This window comes from Pelodiscus sinensis, chromosome 8, assembly GCF_049634645.1.
Source record: "Pelodiscus sinensis isolate JC-2024 chromosome 8, ASM4963464v1, whole genome shotgun sequence".
Taxonomy (NCBI): domain Eukaryota; kingdom Metazoa; phylum Chordata; order Testudines; family Trionychidae; genus Pelodiscus; species Pelodiscus sinensis.
Window position 1 is genome coordinate 51909950 of NC_134718.1, and position 14900 is coordinate 51924849.

Consider the following 14900-nt stretch of genomic DNA (forward strand, 5'->3'; position numbering starts at 1 on the left):
AACTTGCCAGTCTAGATACAGCCATGGAGTACAATGATAAAAGTACATTGTTTGTCAATTCTTAACACTGGATTTAATGTGTGTCAGAGACACTGATGGGAAGGTGTCTAAAAAGCCGCTAATAACCTGACAGATTCATTTTAGAAGAGTTTCAGCAACTGGTCTGACTCCATAGTCATTCTCCTCCTCAATCTGTTAAAATAGTCAATCACCCTTTCTCCTCATCTGCATGTTTCTCTCCCTGGGCTTTAGTGATTCTGATGCCCTCTTTCTTCTTCTACCCTCTACCTAATACTGTATTTCTTCTTCATTTTTTCTTTATTTATCCATTGGTATGCATAGTTCTGTCTTTAGACCCATCTTCTTCTACCCTATCCCAAGGAAAATTAATCTGCTCATGCTGAATCAATGACCAATCTCTGTAAAATTACAATTTAGCAGATTATATAAAGTACTATTTATTGTATTATTGTTAAAACATTTAATACATGTTACTTCAGTAGAGCACACAGGAATCTGCTATAGTCAGTAATTAGAGATTATCTCCTGCTCCTGTTACTCAACAGGAATTTAATTAGCTCTCCTATGAATGGCTATCTTGAACACTAAATATCTCTGTCTTCCCAAACTATCTTTGCACAGTGATAGAAATGTAGCTGAGTTAGTCTGGTGTAACTGAAACAAAATACAGGACTATGTAGCACTTTAAAGACTATGGTTGTGACAATTTTCTTCCACTATTTGATCTGAGGAAGTGGGTCTGGCCCACGAAAGCTCATCACCTAATAAACCATCTTGTTAGTCTTTAAAGTGCTACATAGTCCTGTATCTTTGCACAGTGTTGGATTGCTTACTCCCCTTCTGTTGTTTTCTGGATTATTTTTCAACTATGACAACCTCAAAAGAGCAAAAATTGTACTTCTCCACTTTCCTTCAAAAGCTTTTTGCTCTTTTTTCCTTCTGCATAAATTTAGGGTATCGCAGGTTCTTTCTAAATACTGTTGTTTTCTCCCCTACATCAACTCTGAAGTCCTTCTATTTTGGCACAGGAATATAGGGGTCTGGGATAGACAGGTAATGAGGGAAGTAAAAATCTAGTCTTGAAGAAATAAAAAACAGTGGGTTTGAGACAGTGAAAGGAGGATGTGTCCATCTAGTTATTGACAGAAAGCACATCTTTTCTGTTGCTTATGGTACAAAGATTATAAAATGTTTAGTGGGACAGACAGAAGTTGTGTTCCTAATATATTGTCATAAGCTAGAATTCATCCCTTGTAAAAGGCTAACATACGGGGTTTAGGCACCACTTAATCCCTATTTAAAACCTTAAGGCTACGTCTACACTACAGGCTTCTTGCACAAGAACTGTTTTGTGCAATTCTTCTTGTGCAAAAGATCTTGTGCAAGAGTGCGTCCATACTGCCATGTGCTTTTGCACAAGAGATATCTTTTTGCCCAAGAGCATCCATGGTAATGTGGACACTTTCTTGCGCAAGAAAGCTCTGATGGTCATTTTAGCCATCGGGATTTCTTGTGCAAGAAACCCCTGTTGCCCATCCACACTGCTTTCTTGCAAAAGATCTCTCGTGGGGAGAGGAATAACTCTTGCGCAAGAAGCCCTCTTTTCTGATGATTTACTGTAAATTTTCTTGAATGCGCGAGCAGTGTAGATGCTCAACAAGTTTTTGTGCAAGAACGGCCATTCTTGTGCAAAAAGCCTGCAGTGTAGACATAGCCTAAGTGTAACTGCATTGGCCTTGCACTGGCCATATACATAGGTATAAATTTCACAAAGAAAGGCAATTTCAGAGCTGCAACAGACATTTGAGCTTTTTGCCATCACAAGATATTATTCAATGCAAAATCCCACTTATGCTTTAATTACTGTGAATCCAGCAAAAACTTGATTTTTTAAATCAAATCAATTATCAGTGTGAATTTATTTATTGCTCACTTCTGAGGCCCACAATTTAAATGTATGAAATAGTTGTGAAAAATGTTTATTGGTTTGTATACCAAGGTATTCAGCTATAACCTTACATAAAAACATAAGAACGGCCGAACTGGGTCAGACCAAAGGTCCTTCTAGCCCAGTATCCTGTCTGCCGACAGAGGCCAGCACCAGGTGCCCCAGAGAGGGTAGACCAAAGACAATGATCAAGCGATTTGTCTCCTGCCATCTCTCTCCAGCCTCTGACAAACAGAGGCCAAGGACACCATTTTATCCCCTGGCTAATAGCCTTTTATGGACCTAATCTCCATGAAATTATCTAGCTTCTCTTAAACTCTATTATAGTCCTAGCCTTCACAGCCTCCTCTGGCAAGGAGTTCCACAGGTTGACTACACGCTGTGTGAAGAAGAACTTTCTTTTATTAGTTTTAAAACTGCTACCCATTAATTTCATTTGGTGTCCTCTAGTTCTTCTATTTAGGGAACTAATAAATAACTTTTCTTTATTGGCCCTTTCCACACCACTCATGATTTTATAGACCTCTATCATATCCCCCCTCAATCTCCTCTTTTCTACACTGAAGAGTCCCAGTCGCTTTAACCTCTCCTTAAAACATGTTAAAGAACTTGTACATTTTACTAAAATGGAATGGGAATAGGTACTATTGAAAACAGTTGCAGAAACCACATAAATTGGGTTATAAAATATATATTATTTTTGCTAGTGTCTCTAGCCTGTTTCTTGGCTTCAGTAGGTTTTTAACACTGACTAATATCAACTTCTCCACATGGACTACATTTTTCTTTTATTACCACCATTCTATTTTCTACTCTCATCATGCTACACAGCAGCCTACATTTTCAGGAAAGTTCTTGGATTAACAGCTTTATGGAAAATTGCAAGACCTTAGTCAAACATTGTATGTCCAGACAATTCAGGGCAGATTCAGTGGATAGGTCAGACTGAAATGATAAAGCTGAACACAAGGACATTTGGGGGAAAAGCCAAAAGATGATAGCAAAAAGTACAAAACAGGTGAAAGGTAATTATCTAGGAGAGAAAGAAAAAGATATGAAGGCTCCTAGGAACCCTGCAGGAAATTGCATTTTACTTTGGAAAGGACAGATATTAGCAGAGTAATGGGAAGGTTAAGAAGAAGAAAAAACAACATAGAAAGAAGAGACACAGAGCAAAACACTATAATTATTTAGAAAAAAATCAGTAATAATTCTAAAGAATAAAGAACAACTATTCAGAAACAAGAAAATGTTCACAAAAGATGTCAAACAGAAGAAAAAAGCAAATCTATTGGTAACTTGAAAAAATAATTTCAGAAATGCTAATCTTGTCTCAAACTACAAAAATAAAGACATCCAAAGTTAAAGACGACATTCTGTTTTAACCTGCTATACTATGCTTAAGTAGCATAGCTAACATGGCATTTAGTGAAACCCTCCATAAGCAAGCAGACATTTGGCACTCTCTCACATCTGAGGCCATATCTTCACTTGCTGCCTTGGAGATCGATTTTCTGGTGTTTGATTTAGCGGGTCTAGTTAAGATCCACTAAATCGAACACTGAGGGTGGCTCTGCTTGGTGCCGGTACTCCTTGAAGTCGTAAGGAAAGACTCCTTCTGTGAAGACGGTGCCAAGTTCGGCTTAAAGTAAACCAACTCCAGCTATGTATTTTACATAGCTGGAGTTGCGTAGCTTAACCTGACCTTACTGTACAATAGACAGTATAATATCTTCTAATTAAGTGGGGTTATTCTATCCAACAGTGTTCTCTCAAACTTTAGATGCCTGACCCTGAGTAATGCTGCACATAATGAACATTTGTAAACATCGGGTATTTTTGCCTGCTGTTCATAAACAGCTTATTAGTGATAAAACCAGAAATGGGCAAGTACAACTTTAAAGCAGCATGTCTGTTTCACATGTAGCTGAGGAGAAAGGACACTACATGTTTCTGGTTTCATTTAAAGTTAAAATCCACAGCTTGATTTTTCAGAAGTACAGCTCTCTTTGAGCCTGGGGGGAATTGAAAGTATTCAATTATGGAGGAAATTAGGCCACTGGGGGGGGGGGGGGGAGGAATTATTTAGGAACAGGGGTGATATTAAAAAAAAATCTTACTACTTGCTACAAAAAAAATGTATACTGCCAAGAAAATGAAAAAATATTTTTGATCATGCTTTGTATTAAAGTTCAATTTATTAATGGTTGATAAAGGGTTAATAACAATTTAATAGAAGATACAAAAATGTTACATGCATGAATAGTGTGCATTACAGATGGCTATAATCATACCTGGAGGCTTATATAACAATCTAGAAGGTTCATATTTTATTAGAATACCTATTATCAATTATTAACTATTTATAAGCCATTTATAAAGGTAACATTACTATAATGTGATTATATTTGGGTTTTTCAGTGCACAGAATATTGTTGAGTTTCATTGAAACCAATATGAAGCCATTTAAAAATGCACCTGCATAGTGCTGAGCTGGATAGACAACAATGCATTCCTACAGACATTATTAATTATTTGTCACCATTTCTGTAACTGTGACAATATAGATCTATATCTGTAACATTCTGATGATGAGTCTGCCACCTCTATTGTACACCCTTTTAAACATTTTCTGCCAGAAAGGCTTAACCAATGGTGGGCCGCCAACTGTCTCTCTGCTCTGTCTTCCTCCTCTCCTCCACTAATCAAAATTCGGTACCTTGACCAAACTGACAGACAGACAGACAGACAGACAGACAGACAGACACAAAACCTTGCCGATGTCAAATCCATATTCCTCCTAGCTAAAGTAGCAATTCCAAAGAAATATTCCCTTCTGGACCTCTCCCTTCTCCACCTCTTTCAAACACCAACTTGACATGCATCCATCCTTCTAGAAGATAATTAAGTTGATTGTTACAAAGGGGGAAAAACAAAGCTAAGGAACCCCCTCAAAATAAGGGGGTTAACTTTTCCCAATAGCATGTACATAATCATTTACCGTTTTCCTATTTACACTTAACATAGCATTTATAAAAGTACCATTGATTTTTTTAAAAGTATTATTATCTGTAAGTGCTAGCTGGCAGATTGTTTACATAAAACATTCCAAATTACAATTTATAACAAGTTTAAAGCTCCTTGAAGGTCACTTGATGCAAGTTTACTACTTGGCATTCACTTAGCAAGAGAGAGAGTGAGTGTAAGAGAGAAAAGCAGTGCAACGTCCTTTTTTATTTATTTTTTTTACCTTGCCCTTGTCAAAGTAATGGATAATTTCTTGATACAGCTGATCTTTAAGTTGTCCTTGAGTAGTTGCCTGGTATCCATCTCGCTGAGTAAGGTGTGCTGCACATGCCTCTTCTGACCACTAAACCAGATATGAAGAGTGAAAAAAATGAAGGCAATAAAAGGTGATGTCACGTATCAATGACATTGGGCTAATGCAAACATTCAATCTTGGTTTATTTTTAAAGTGCCATCAGGGCTGGCCTGACATCTAAAAGATTGTACATCACCTATGATGCTGTATTTTGATTTCCACGGCAGTGGAGTTACTTATCTGAATTATACTAATTAGAGGATGGTTTATATATCTCAGCATCAGCTAAGGGATAGGCCTTTGTAGTGGTTACCTTTCTCCTTGATCAAAGGAATTTGTTTGTTTATGTAACTGCTCCGGTTTGTTAATGTAAAGACTCTGCAGCCATGGAGTCTATATCACGTCACTTCTTGTGGCTCCCCTTGGCTGCAAATGGCAAACCACAGCCAAAGGGAGCCATGAGACACTGTGGCTGTACAGCCTTTAAGTAAACAAACAAGAGCAGCCCATTAGTAGCTTTCTAAAAGTGGGTCCACAGCCCACTTTGAGAAACACTGCACTATTAGATTAGAGAGGCCTTTGATACCTAGTGATTCTGCCCATGAAGATACTTATGCACTGTAATCAAGTCAACTTCCTATCTTCTGATAAATAAACAGATTTAGCTATTTAAGTGTGTCATTGCTCCTAGATTTATATCTTTGCATTTTGCTTTATTAAATCACATTTTGTTTGAATTGGCCCAGATTACCAATTGACCTGGAGCACTCTGTATGGCAATCTGTTTATCTGGGCTAGAACTATTTTAGTATATACTCAATAGAATGAGTTCAATCAGAAGTATGTTACATCTGGAAGGAAGACTAAATGTGTTCCTAAAGACCCTGTGATAATTTCAATTTCTAAATCTCAACTGCTCAGCTACAAGTAACCTATGTTTATGTAGCTGGGTTGCTAAATTACACCAATTCCAAAAAGGAGTTTAAAATGCAATTACATTTTTCCATACACAAGGTCTCCATGAGGGAGTAGTGTTTGTGTACACAGGGCCTTGAGTAATTCTAAGAACTAGACAGCTGTTCTCTCTGCACAGAGGCATAGTTCTAACAGATTTAAAGGTGGGATTTTCAAAAGCACTCAGTACCGACCTAAATCTCATCCCATTAATACCAATTTGTGTTTTATCATTGACTTCAATCTGAGGACATTTATTCAAGGGCTTAGTGCCATTGAAAATCCCATCTTCAAAGTCCAGTGGGGAAAAAAAGAGGCTTTGAAGTGTAAAGTTACATGCTCCTCAGTAATGAAGAGACAGAACATGAACAGAAAAAACAGTAAATAAAGTTTAGAAATTTTGACATAATCCAACCATTCACTGAAGGATTTAGAAGAAAACATTTCTCAGGGCAGGTTAGCCTATAAAACTTATTGATGGATTTCTTGAACCTTTTTCTGAAGTATTTGGTCTTGACTACTATTAGAGAGAAGCTAGCAGATTAGAGAGACCACTGGTCTCATCTAGTAAAGCTTTTCCTATGGGAAGTAATGTAGACTATACTCTTTACTAAGTGAAAAATCACAACATATCTGACTTATTTGGAAGATAAAACAAATGCTACTTTTATTTTTGCCATTTTTATTGTCTTACATTGTGCAAGCAGAAAACTGATTATATGATGGATATATCATTGCAAGTAATTAACAGCTGTAAATTAAAATATTATCTGGTATCTGAAAATATATTATAAGGGAGAATAATAATATACTTCAAAGTGTAGTTAATCGAAATAGTTCAAATTCTAAATTAAAGCCACATAAAAACATATTGATTAAAAACTGTAAAATCTAATGATTAAAAGACAGAATGAAATTATATTGCACTCTGAACTCCATCATCTTCTGGAAGATGCAGCACCTAAGTAGAGGGAAATGTTTTATCTGGTCTTCATATTTAGGTGTAGAATGTATGATCAAGCAAGTTATGACAATCTAGACATCATTTAATAACTCCAGTAAGAAAATATTATCTAGACTGTCAATCCCATTTAATTTCCTTGATGGGAATAACAGATTCTTGTTCACAAAATCACTTAGTTATTCTCTCAAAATTGAAATCAAAGCCCCCTGGAAAATTCAGTGTGACTGAAGGTGTCAGAGTCATCTTCTGAAATCTTTATCTTCATAAATTATGTCTCTGTATAGTATATTTCACAATGAAAGCAGTAACATACAAAAAACTCCATTTAATAAAACCACTTTAGCAATCGCTTTATCTTTTAAGTGCCAGCTGATTAACATTTACATTTTCATTTTTATATAATCACCAATCAGGTTTGAAGTCAAGTATATACTTTTGAAAATGTCTTCATACAATTCCACAAAAATGCTCAGAACTTACAGACCTTACAGCTACAACAATTTTGGCACAATTTATTCATAATCCTGAGGTAAAAAATAAGAAGGTATGCAGTGTAGCCTGTAAAGTGTCTTATTCAACACTTTCAATTGTCTCTCTCTAAATGTATGCATTTTTATTCTTTACTCCAAACATTTTTCTGTGTTCCCCAGATTAAGACTACTAAAACTACTTTGCTGCACATTATCAGTTAAAAATCCTGAAGACATCAGTAGTTGTTAGAAAGGCTGGCTTCTATCTTACAAAGGACCACCTGGCTTTCATATCTCTCTCATTGGTAGGTTTTTGTCCTTTGGCAAATAGCATTGACAAGGGATTTTTGCAGAACTTTCTACTACAGGATACTGCATTATACAATACACAATTGTAAAAGCTGTAATTTATACATCTGTTAAAATTACATGTTTTTAGCTCCTTAAATACACACACATACATATTTACATAAATGCATGCCCTCTAAATTGATGAATTATTGTGACATACAATTAAATATTATAGTGAAAAATTGCAAAAATTAAACTACTTTGTACTCACTGCTGTCTGCCTGAAACTGCAATTTTTACAAAGTTTGGATGCAAAACTTAAGCATCAAACTTACAAAATGTAATCTTTGGATACTTTGCATATCAGTCAATTCCTTGTGGAATTCAGGATTACCATTCTAATTCTCACATGGGAGTTCCCAAGACAATTTTAATTTCCATTTCTGAAAGCAGTGATTTCACTATACTTTCCTATTTTACTATAAACATTGTTTTTCATCAATTACCTATCCTCATTCTTTAAAAAACAAAACAAACAAACAAACAAACAAACAAAACCCTCAGGGCTGGGCTTGAATGAAAACTTTTTTCACTGTTGAAAATAGCATTTGTTCAAAACTGAAATTTCATGCTGGCATTTTGTATTTTTTGTGAAAATTTCCATTATATGTTTATTAGAATTTCTACCAAAACTGTAATTAAATATTTTTCAACATTGTTCTGGAAATAATTGTGCTTAGTATTATGAAAATAACTGCAGTGAAAGTTTTCATTAAAATATCATGAAAGATTCTACAGAAAATAGCAGATTTTGAAATTTACCTAAACAGAAATAAATTTCAAATTTTTTCACCAAATCATTTCCCTATTTTAAATGATTTAATTACCATAACAAATTTAAGTCTATAGTAGGATGTAATTCCCGGTACATACTTTGCATGAACACAAGCTCACTAAGGAAACTCTCATACACTGAAGGCCAAATTCTGCTCTCAATGAAGTATATGAAATTTCCACTACAGTCTATGGGAAGAATGATCAAAAGAATGAGTATCTTGACACATCTACCACACTGAAGTATATGAACTATCCAAAGTCAAGTTCCAAATTTAATTCTTTCTGCTACCTTTCTTTCTACATTGTTTGAGTCACTTTCAGTGACCAGAGCAGCCAACTGACTTCATCAGGCCCTGGGGAAGGTAACAGGAGGAGAGGACAGTTTTGGGCTCCCAGATGGGGAAGAGCTTCAGGTGGAAGAAGCACAGCTGGGGGCTAGTTTCTCTCAGCCAGTCTGTCAGTGCTGCCCGGTGTGCATTGCCCAAACCTCCATCAACAATTTAAAGGGGCAGGGCTCCATCCACTGTCATTGCCACTGTAGCAAATTCTACAAAATGCTAAATATATTTCAAGTACTTTACCTTAAGAAGCTTTGCATGAAGAAGTAATGTGTAGGCAGCTTCAGTGTAGTTATCACACTCTTTGTGCAGGTCACATAGTTTGTACAAATATCTATGGTAATAAAAAAGGAGAATCAGTACTTAAAATGTCACAAAATAATTTGTGTTGAAGACTATAACAGCTAAATTTTATGTTCAAACTGTAAAACATATCTCAATTTTTAAAAACTCATATTTCACTACTTCAGACAAATTTTTAGGATACAGCATGCCAAGAAAATCAACGGCAACATCAACAAAATATATTAGTATGTTTTAGAATAGCTATAAAACTGTTACTTGTTTTGATGTCCTATTTTCTGGAGATGAGAGAAAAAAAGATAAGCAAATAATACATTATAAAAGTGCAATTCTCTTTAAAGAGGAACACTAGGAATGTCCAGTCCTCACTTTATTTTCTCAAACTGCTCACGTTGGATAAAAATTCAGATTAAAATACATGAAAATAAATACAAAACACTAATTATAGGATACAGAACAATAACTTTGCACTTCTATAATGCCTTTCTTCCAAGATCTGAAAATGCCATGCAAACTTTAAAGAATTTAACTTCACATCACACCTTTGTGGTGGGCGTTGTTATCCTAATCTTACCAGGGATGTAAACAAGCAGTCGACTAGTTGACTACCCAATAAGCCTAGGCTTATTGGGTAGTCAATTTGTCTTCTTGCATTTCCCCCCACTTGCTGCCACTGAATCAGAGGCAACGAGTAGTGGGGGAGGGAAGAGCAGGAGCCAGAGCTGGGAGAAGCTGGCTTAAAAGCCGGTTACTCACAGCACCGTCTTCACGGTGCTGCCTGCTCCCCGTCCCACTCCCCCCATGCTGCTGTAGAGAGGAGGATGCTGCGAACAAGTCTCTGCCTGTGGCAGGCCCAAGCTCACTCTGGGCAGAGACTGCTCTGGCAGCAGCCCTGTCTGCAGCCAGCCCAGGCCACCATGTCCCATCATGTCATGTCCGGTCCAAGATCTACTCCCACTGTGGCTCTTATCATTCTTAAATCTTACAGATAGGGAAACAGACACAAGAGAACAAAATAATGGGCTCAGCATCATATGGGATCACTGCGGGAGAGCCAGCAAATTAAAAAGTCATTCTAACTTCCTCTTTTGTCTGAACCTGCAGCTCGACCTACATCCTGAAATAATTCTATTTTCTTTTTTTTGCAGCTATTAACAAAAAATAGATTAATCATATATATTAAAAATTAAATTAAGTACAAGCTTCAGTGTTCATACTAAACTGATCCAGCAGTTTCTGCTTACAGAAACAGGGTTTGATCCTGTTCCCATTGACTTAAATGGGTTCTGTGCTGGTCTCGTACATATGTTGTATCAAACATACACACGAATAATGCTCTTGAATGCATTTTCATAGTCATCAATCCATCTGTCTGTTGCAAGAACTAAATTTAGCTTTACTATAAAGGCAGGTACACTGAAGAGAATTATGCTACTCTTTCTGCCAAGATGAGAATAAGTGGCTGAGAAGGAATGCATGAAGGATATGCAAATACTCATAATATAGCAATGAGAAAATCTATTTCTTCATTTTATCACAACAATACAACAGATGGAGGATCTCAAATTTATGTAAAAACATGGGAGTAGTAACACTGTAAGTTCCCTAGAAAGGCAATCAGAAGCCTTCTTATAATGTTACCATTTTGAAAGTTACATAATAAAAGGAAAATTTTATATGGGCTCCTGAAAGCTTTACACTTAAAATAAACATTTGGCATATCTTCAATTAGTTCTTTGCTTTTCTTTGTCTTTATTGTCTTCTGTATGTCATAATAGTTTTAAGTATTTAAATATTTATAACAATGAAAGTGAAGGTGATACAGTAGGGTTACAAGAGTTTAGGCGTCTAATTCTAATGCCTATTATTCTCTGTAAACTCATTCTGCTTAAGTCTCAGTACAGGTATGTGTCTCTCATAATTGCCTTTGTTTCCCCTCTAAATCAGAAACTTAATAGACAAATCATTATCTCCAATTACAGCAAAGTGAGCAGGGAAAAATATGTCAAAGGGCATGCTTACACACCTTATGTACATTTCTTCTCTTTCAATTTCTTTGTAGAAATTCTGAAATATAAAATTATAATTAGGTTTTTAAGGACTTTAATTTCTGAGTGTGTGAAGTACACAGAATATATACCAAGTTAAAATTCATAATTGCACAACAGTAACTTCAAAAACTGCAAAAGGAAATCTGCCTCTGGTAGAGAAGCCTATAAGTTACTTTACTATAAAATCTAAAGCCAAGATGATGTTTTACTGTGTAACATTTTAGGGCAAACGTTCCACTGCAAAGGTTATGAATCAAAAGCACAGTACTGTTAGAAATACAGTTCTGGCAATTGCAAGTCACACACCATTAACTGCTTTCAGTTAAAAAGTGGTAATCTACAAAAACATATTTTTAAAATAACTGTTGATCTATGGTTTTTAAAATCTCAACCTTGAGTAATAAGCCAGTCATTCTTGAATTCTAATATTTTCTTTAAAAATATAAAGTTTAAATTATTCAATTTTTCAGTTTTTATACAACACATCTCATCTTACAGCAGCAAATTCCAGAAAACTACTGGCCTTAAGACAGAAAGAGATAAAGTATTGCAAATACTGGAAACATGTAGGGAAGATATTAAAGATGCTAAGATTTACCATTTTCCCTCCCTCAGCTGTCCCAGGAAGACACAGGTTCTTTAACAGGAAAAAGGCTAGTGCACCTGTGACTAATCAGTTGCTTCTTACCTGGGATTAAAGGAAGGCACCTTTGCCATATAAGTGGTAGAGGCTGAGAAGGAGTCATTAGAACAAGAACAGGTAAGGTAAGGGTTGCCTGGGAGTGCAGAATTGATAGGCACTGAATCATAGAATCATAGAGCTGGAAGAGACCTCAGAAGGTCATCAAGTCCAGCCCCCTGCTCTAGGCAGGACCAATCTCAACTATATCAACATGGCCAGGGGCTTTGTCAAGCCGACTTAAACACCTCTAGGGTTGGAGACTCCACTACTTCCCTAGGTAACCCGTTATAGTGCTTCACTTCCCTCCTAATGAAATAGTTTTTCCTAATATCCAACCTGGACCTCTCCCACCACAACTTGAGATCATTGCTCCTTGTTCTGCCATCTGTCACATCTGAGAACAGCCTCTCTCCATCCTCTTTGGAACCTCTCTTCAGGTAGTTGAAGGCTGCTATCAAATCCCCCCTCACTCTTCGCTTCTGCAGACTAAACAGACCCAACTCCCTCAGCCTCTCCTCATAAGTCATATGCTCCAGCCCCTAATCATTTTGGTTGACCTCCGCTGGACCCTCTCCAATGCGTCCACATCCTTTTTGTAGTGGGGGGGGGGGGGGGGGGCAGAACTGGACACAATACTCCAGATGTGGTCTCACCAAAGCCGAATAAAGGGAATAATGACATCTCTGGATCTGCTGGCAATGCTCCTCTTAATGCAACCTAATATGCCATTAGCCTTCTTGGTTACAAGGGCACACTGTTGACTCATATCCAGCTTCTCATCCACTGTAACCCCCAGGTCCTTTTCTGCAGAACTACTACTTAAATGGTTGGTCCCCAGCTTGTAACTTTGCTTGGGATTCTTCCGTCCCAAGTGCAGGACTCTGCACCTGTCCTCGTTGAACCTCATCAGATTTCTTGTGGCCCAATCCTCCAATTTGTCTAAGTCACTCTGGACCCTATCTCTGCCCTTAAGCATATCCACCTCTCCCCCTAGTTTAGTGCCAGAGCTTAGAAGCTCCTTAACAGGAGATTCAGGTGGTTCCAGGGGGAAAGCTGGAAGAAGGGGAGGAGCAAGAGAGGTTTGCTGGCTGAAGGTGCAAAGTTTGAGAATGAAGACCAGAGAACTGGAGAAGGCTAAAGGTTAGAGAGTAGCAAAGGGATTTTCCTGCTGATTTTTCAGACAGAGAGCCATCGCAAAGAGTACTGACAGCAGGATTTTACCTACTTAACATCTCTAGACTAGATGGTTGAACACAAGGGAACAGTGACAAGTACACCCCTGGTAAGCGCAAACTCCCTATAGAGCGGAGTTCATTTCAGCTGGAAGGGCTGGGGTGGCTGTTCTGAGAAAGGTCAGTACTAGAAAGGACTGAAAAAGAGCACATGTGTGGTGGAAGTTGCCAGAGCATGCTATATGCTATGTCACGGACGGGCAAATACTGGTCTGCAAGCCGGATTTGGTCCACTAGTGGTAGCCCCTGGCAGGCTGCCACTGCTATATTTACCATTGCCTCCGCAGGTACAGGCAATCACAGCTCCTGATTGCTGCAGATCACTGCTCCCAGTCATTGGGGCTAATCCTGGTGAACCTCCACCATTTTCTTGCCCACCCCCATGCTATGTTGATGTATTAGATGATGTGGGAAGTACTTACTTTGTAATAAAATAGGTGCTACCCCAGAGCTGCAGGGGTTTGGAACTGTCATATCTAGAGCTGTTGAGGCTTAGCCCTGACTTAATTAAGCACTGAGGGTATGTCTACACTGCAGTGTTTTTCTGGAAAAACTATACTTACATCCACTCTGCTATTGCATTCTTTCAACAGAAAGTTGAAAGAATGGATAGGTTTTTTTGACGGGTAAACCTCTTTCTACAAGGAAGAAACCTTTATCTCAAAAAGCTTTTTTGGAAAAAGGCATGCGTGGATGCAGAAAAGGGAGTTCTTTCGAAAGAAGAGGCCTCTGGAAAATAACACAGGTGGCATGGTGGCCACTCTGTCCATACTAATCACAACTTAAATGCAAGATAGCGTCCAATCAATGTGGATGCTATCTTTCAGAAAAGCATATAGCTTTTTTTGTTGCACTTTTGCTGTGTGGACGCTCTCTTTCTAAATAAGCTTTTCCGGAAGATCTCTTCTGGAAAAGCTTCTTTCAAAAGAAACTTGCAGTCTAGACGTTGCCTGAATGTGGGATTTTAAGGACCATCACAACTGGATATGAGAATTGGACTATAGATGGGACTTTTGTTGTGCATTATTTGTGGCAAGAAACCTTGCGTAGAATTACAGGGAACTCTGAGGGAGTGAAAGAGTGGGAGGATTTCTGTTTCTGTTGCAGCCTGCCAATGGAGAGCACTGCAAGTGGAGCAGCACTATGGCCCCAATTTAATTTCATGTTTATATCTTTAAAAAGTTAAAATCTATCAAAAATCATAGAATCCTAGGGCTGGAAAAGACCTCAGTCATCGAGTCCAGCCCCTTGCCAAAGCAGGACCAATCCCAACTAAAACATCCCAGCCAGGGCTTTGTCAAGATTCTACCACCTCCATAGGTAACCCATTCCAGTACTTCAGTACCCTCTTTGTGAAATAGCTTTTCCTTATATCCAACCTAGACCTCCCTCACTGCAACTTGAGACCATTGCTCCTCATTCAGTCATCTCTCACTGCTGAGAACAGCCTCTCTCCATCCTCATTGGAACGTCCCTTCAGGTAGCTA

General features: G+C 37.7%; 1 protein-coding gene across 2 annotated transcripts in view; it reads right to left on the reverse strand.

The window, feature by feature from the left end:
* Positions 1–14900, reverse strand: part of DOCK1 (dedicator of cytokinesis 1) — a 572428-nt gene that overhangs the window by 98932 nt on the left and 458596 nt on the right. For both annotated transcript variants that reach the window (XM_075935276.1, XM_075935277.1), the window contains exons 36-38: positions 11475–11515; positions 9389–9479; positions 5220–5339 (exon numbers count right to left, since the gene is read on the reverse strand). In XM_075935276.1, coding sequence (XP_075791391.1) covers positions 5220–5339; positions 9389–9479; positions 11475–11515 — 252 coding nt within the window. The remainder of the gene's footprint in view (positions 1–5219; positions 5340–9388; positions 9480–11474; positions 11516–14900) is intronic.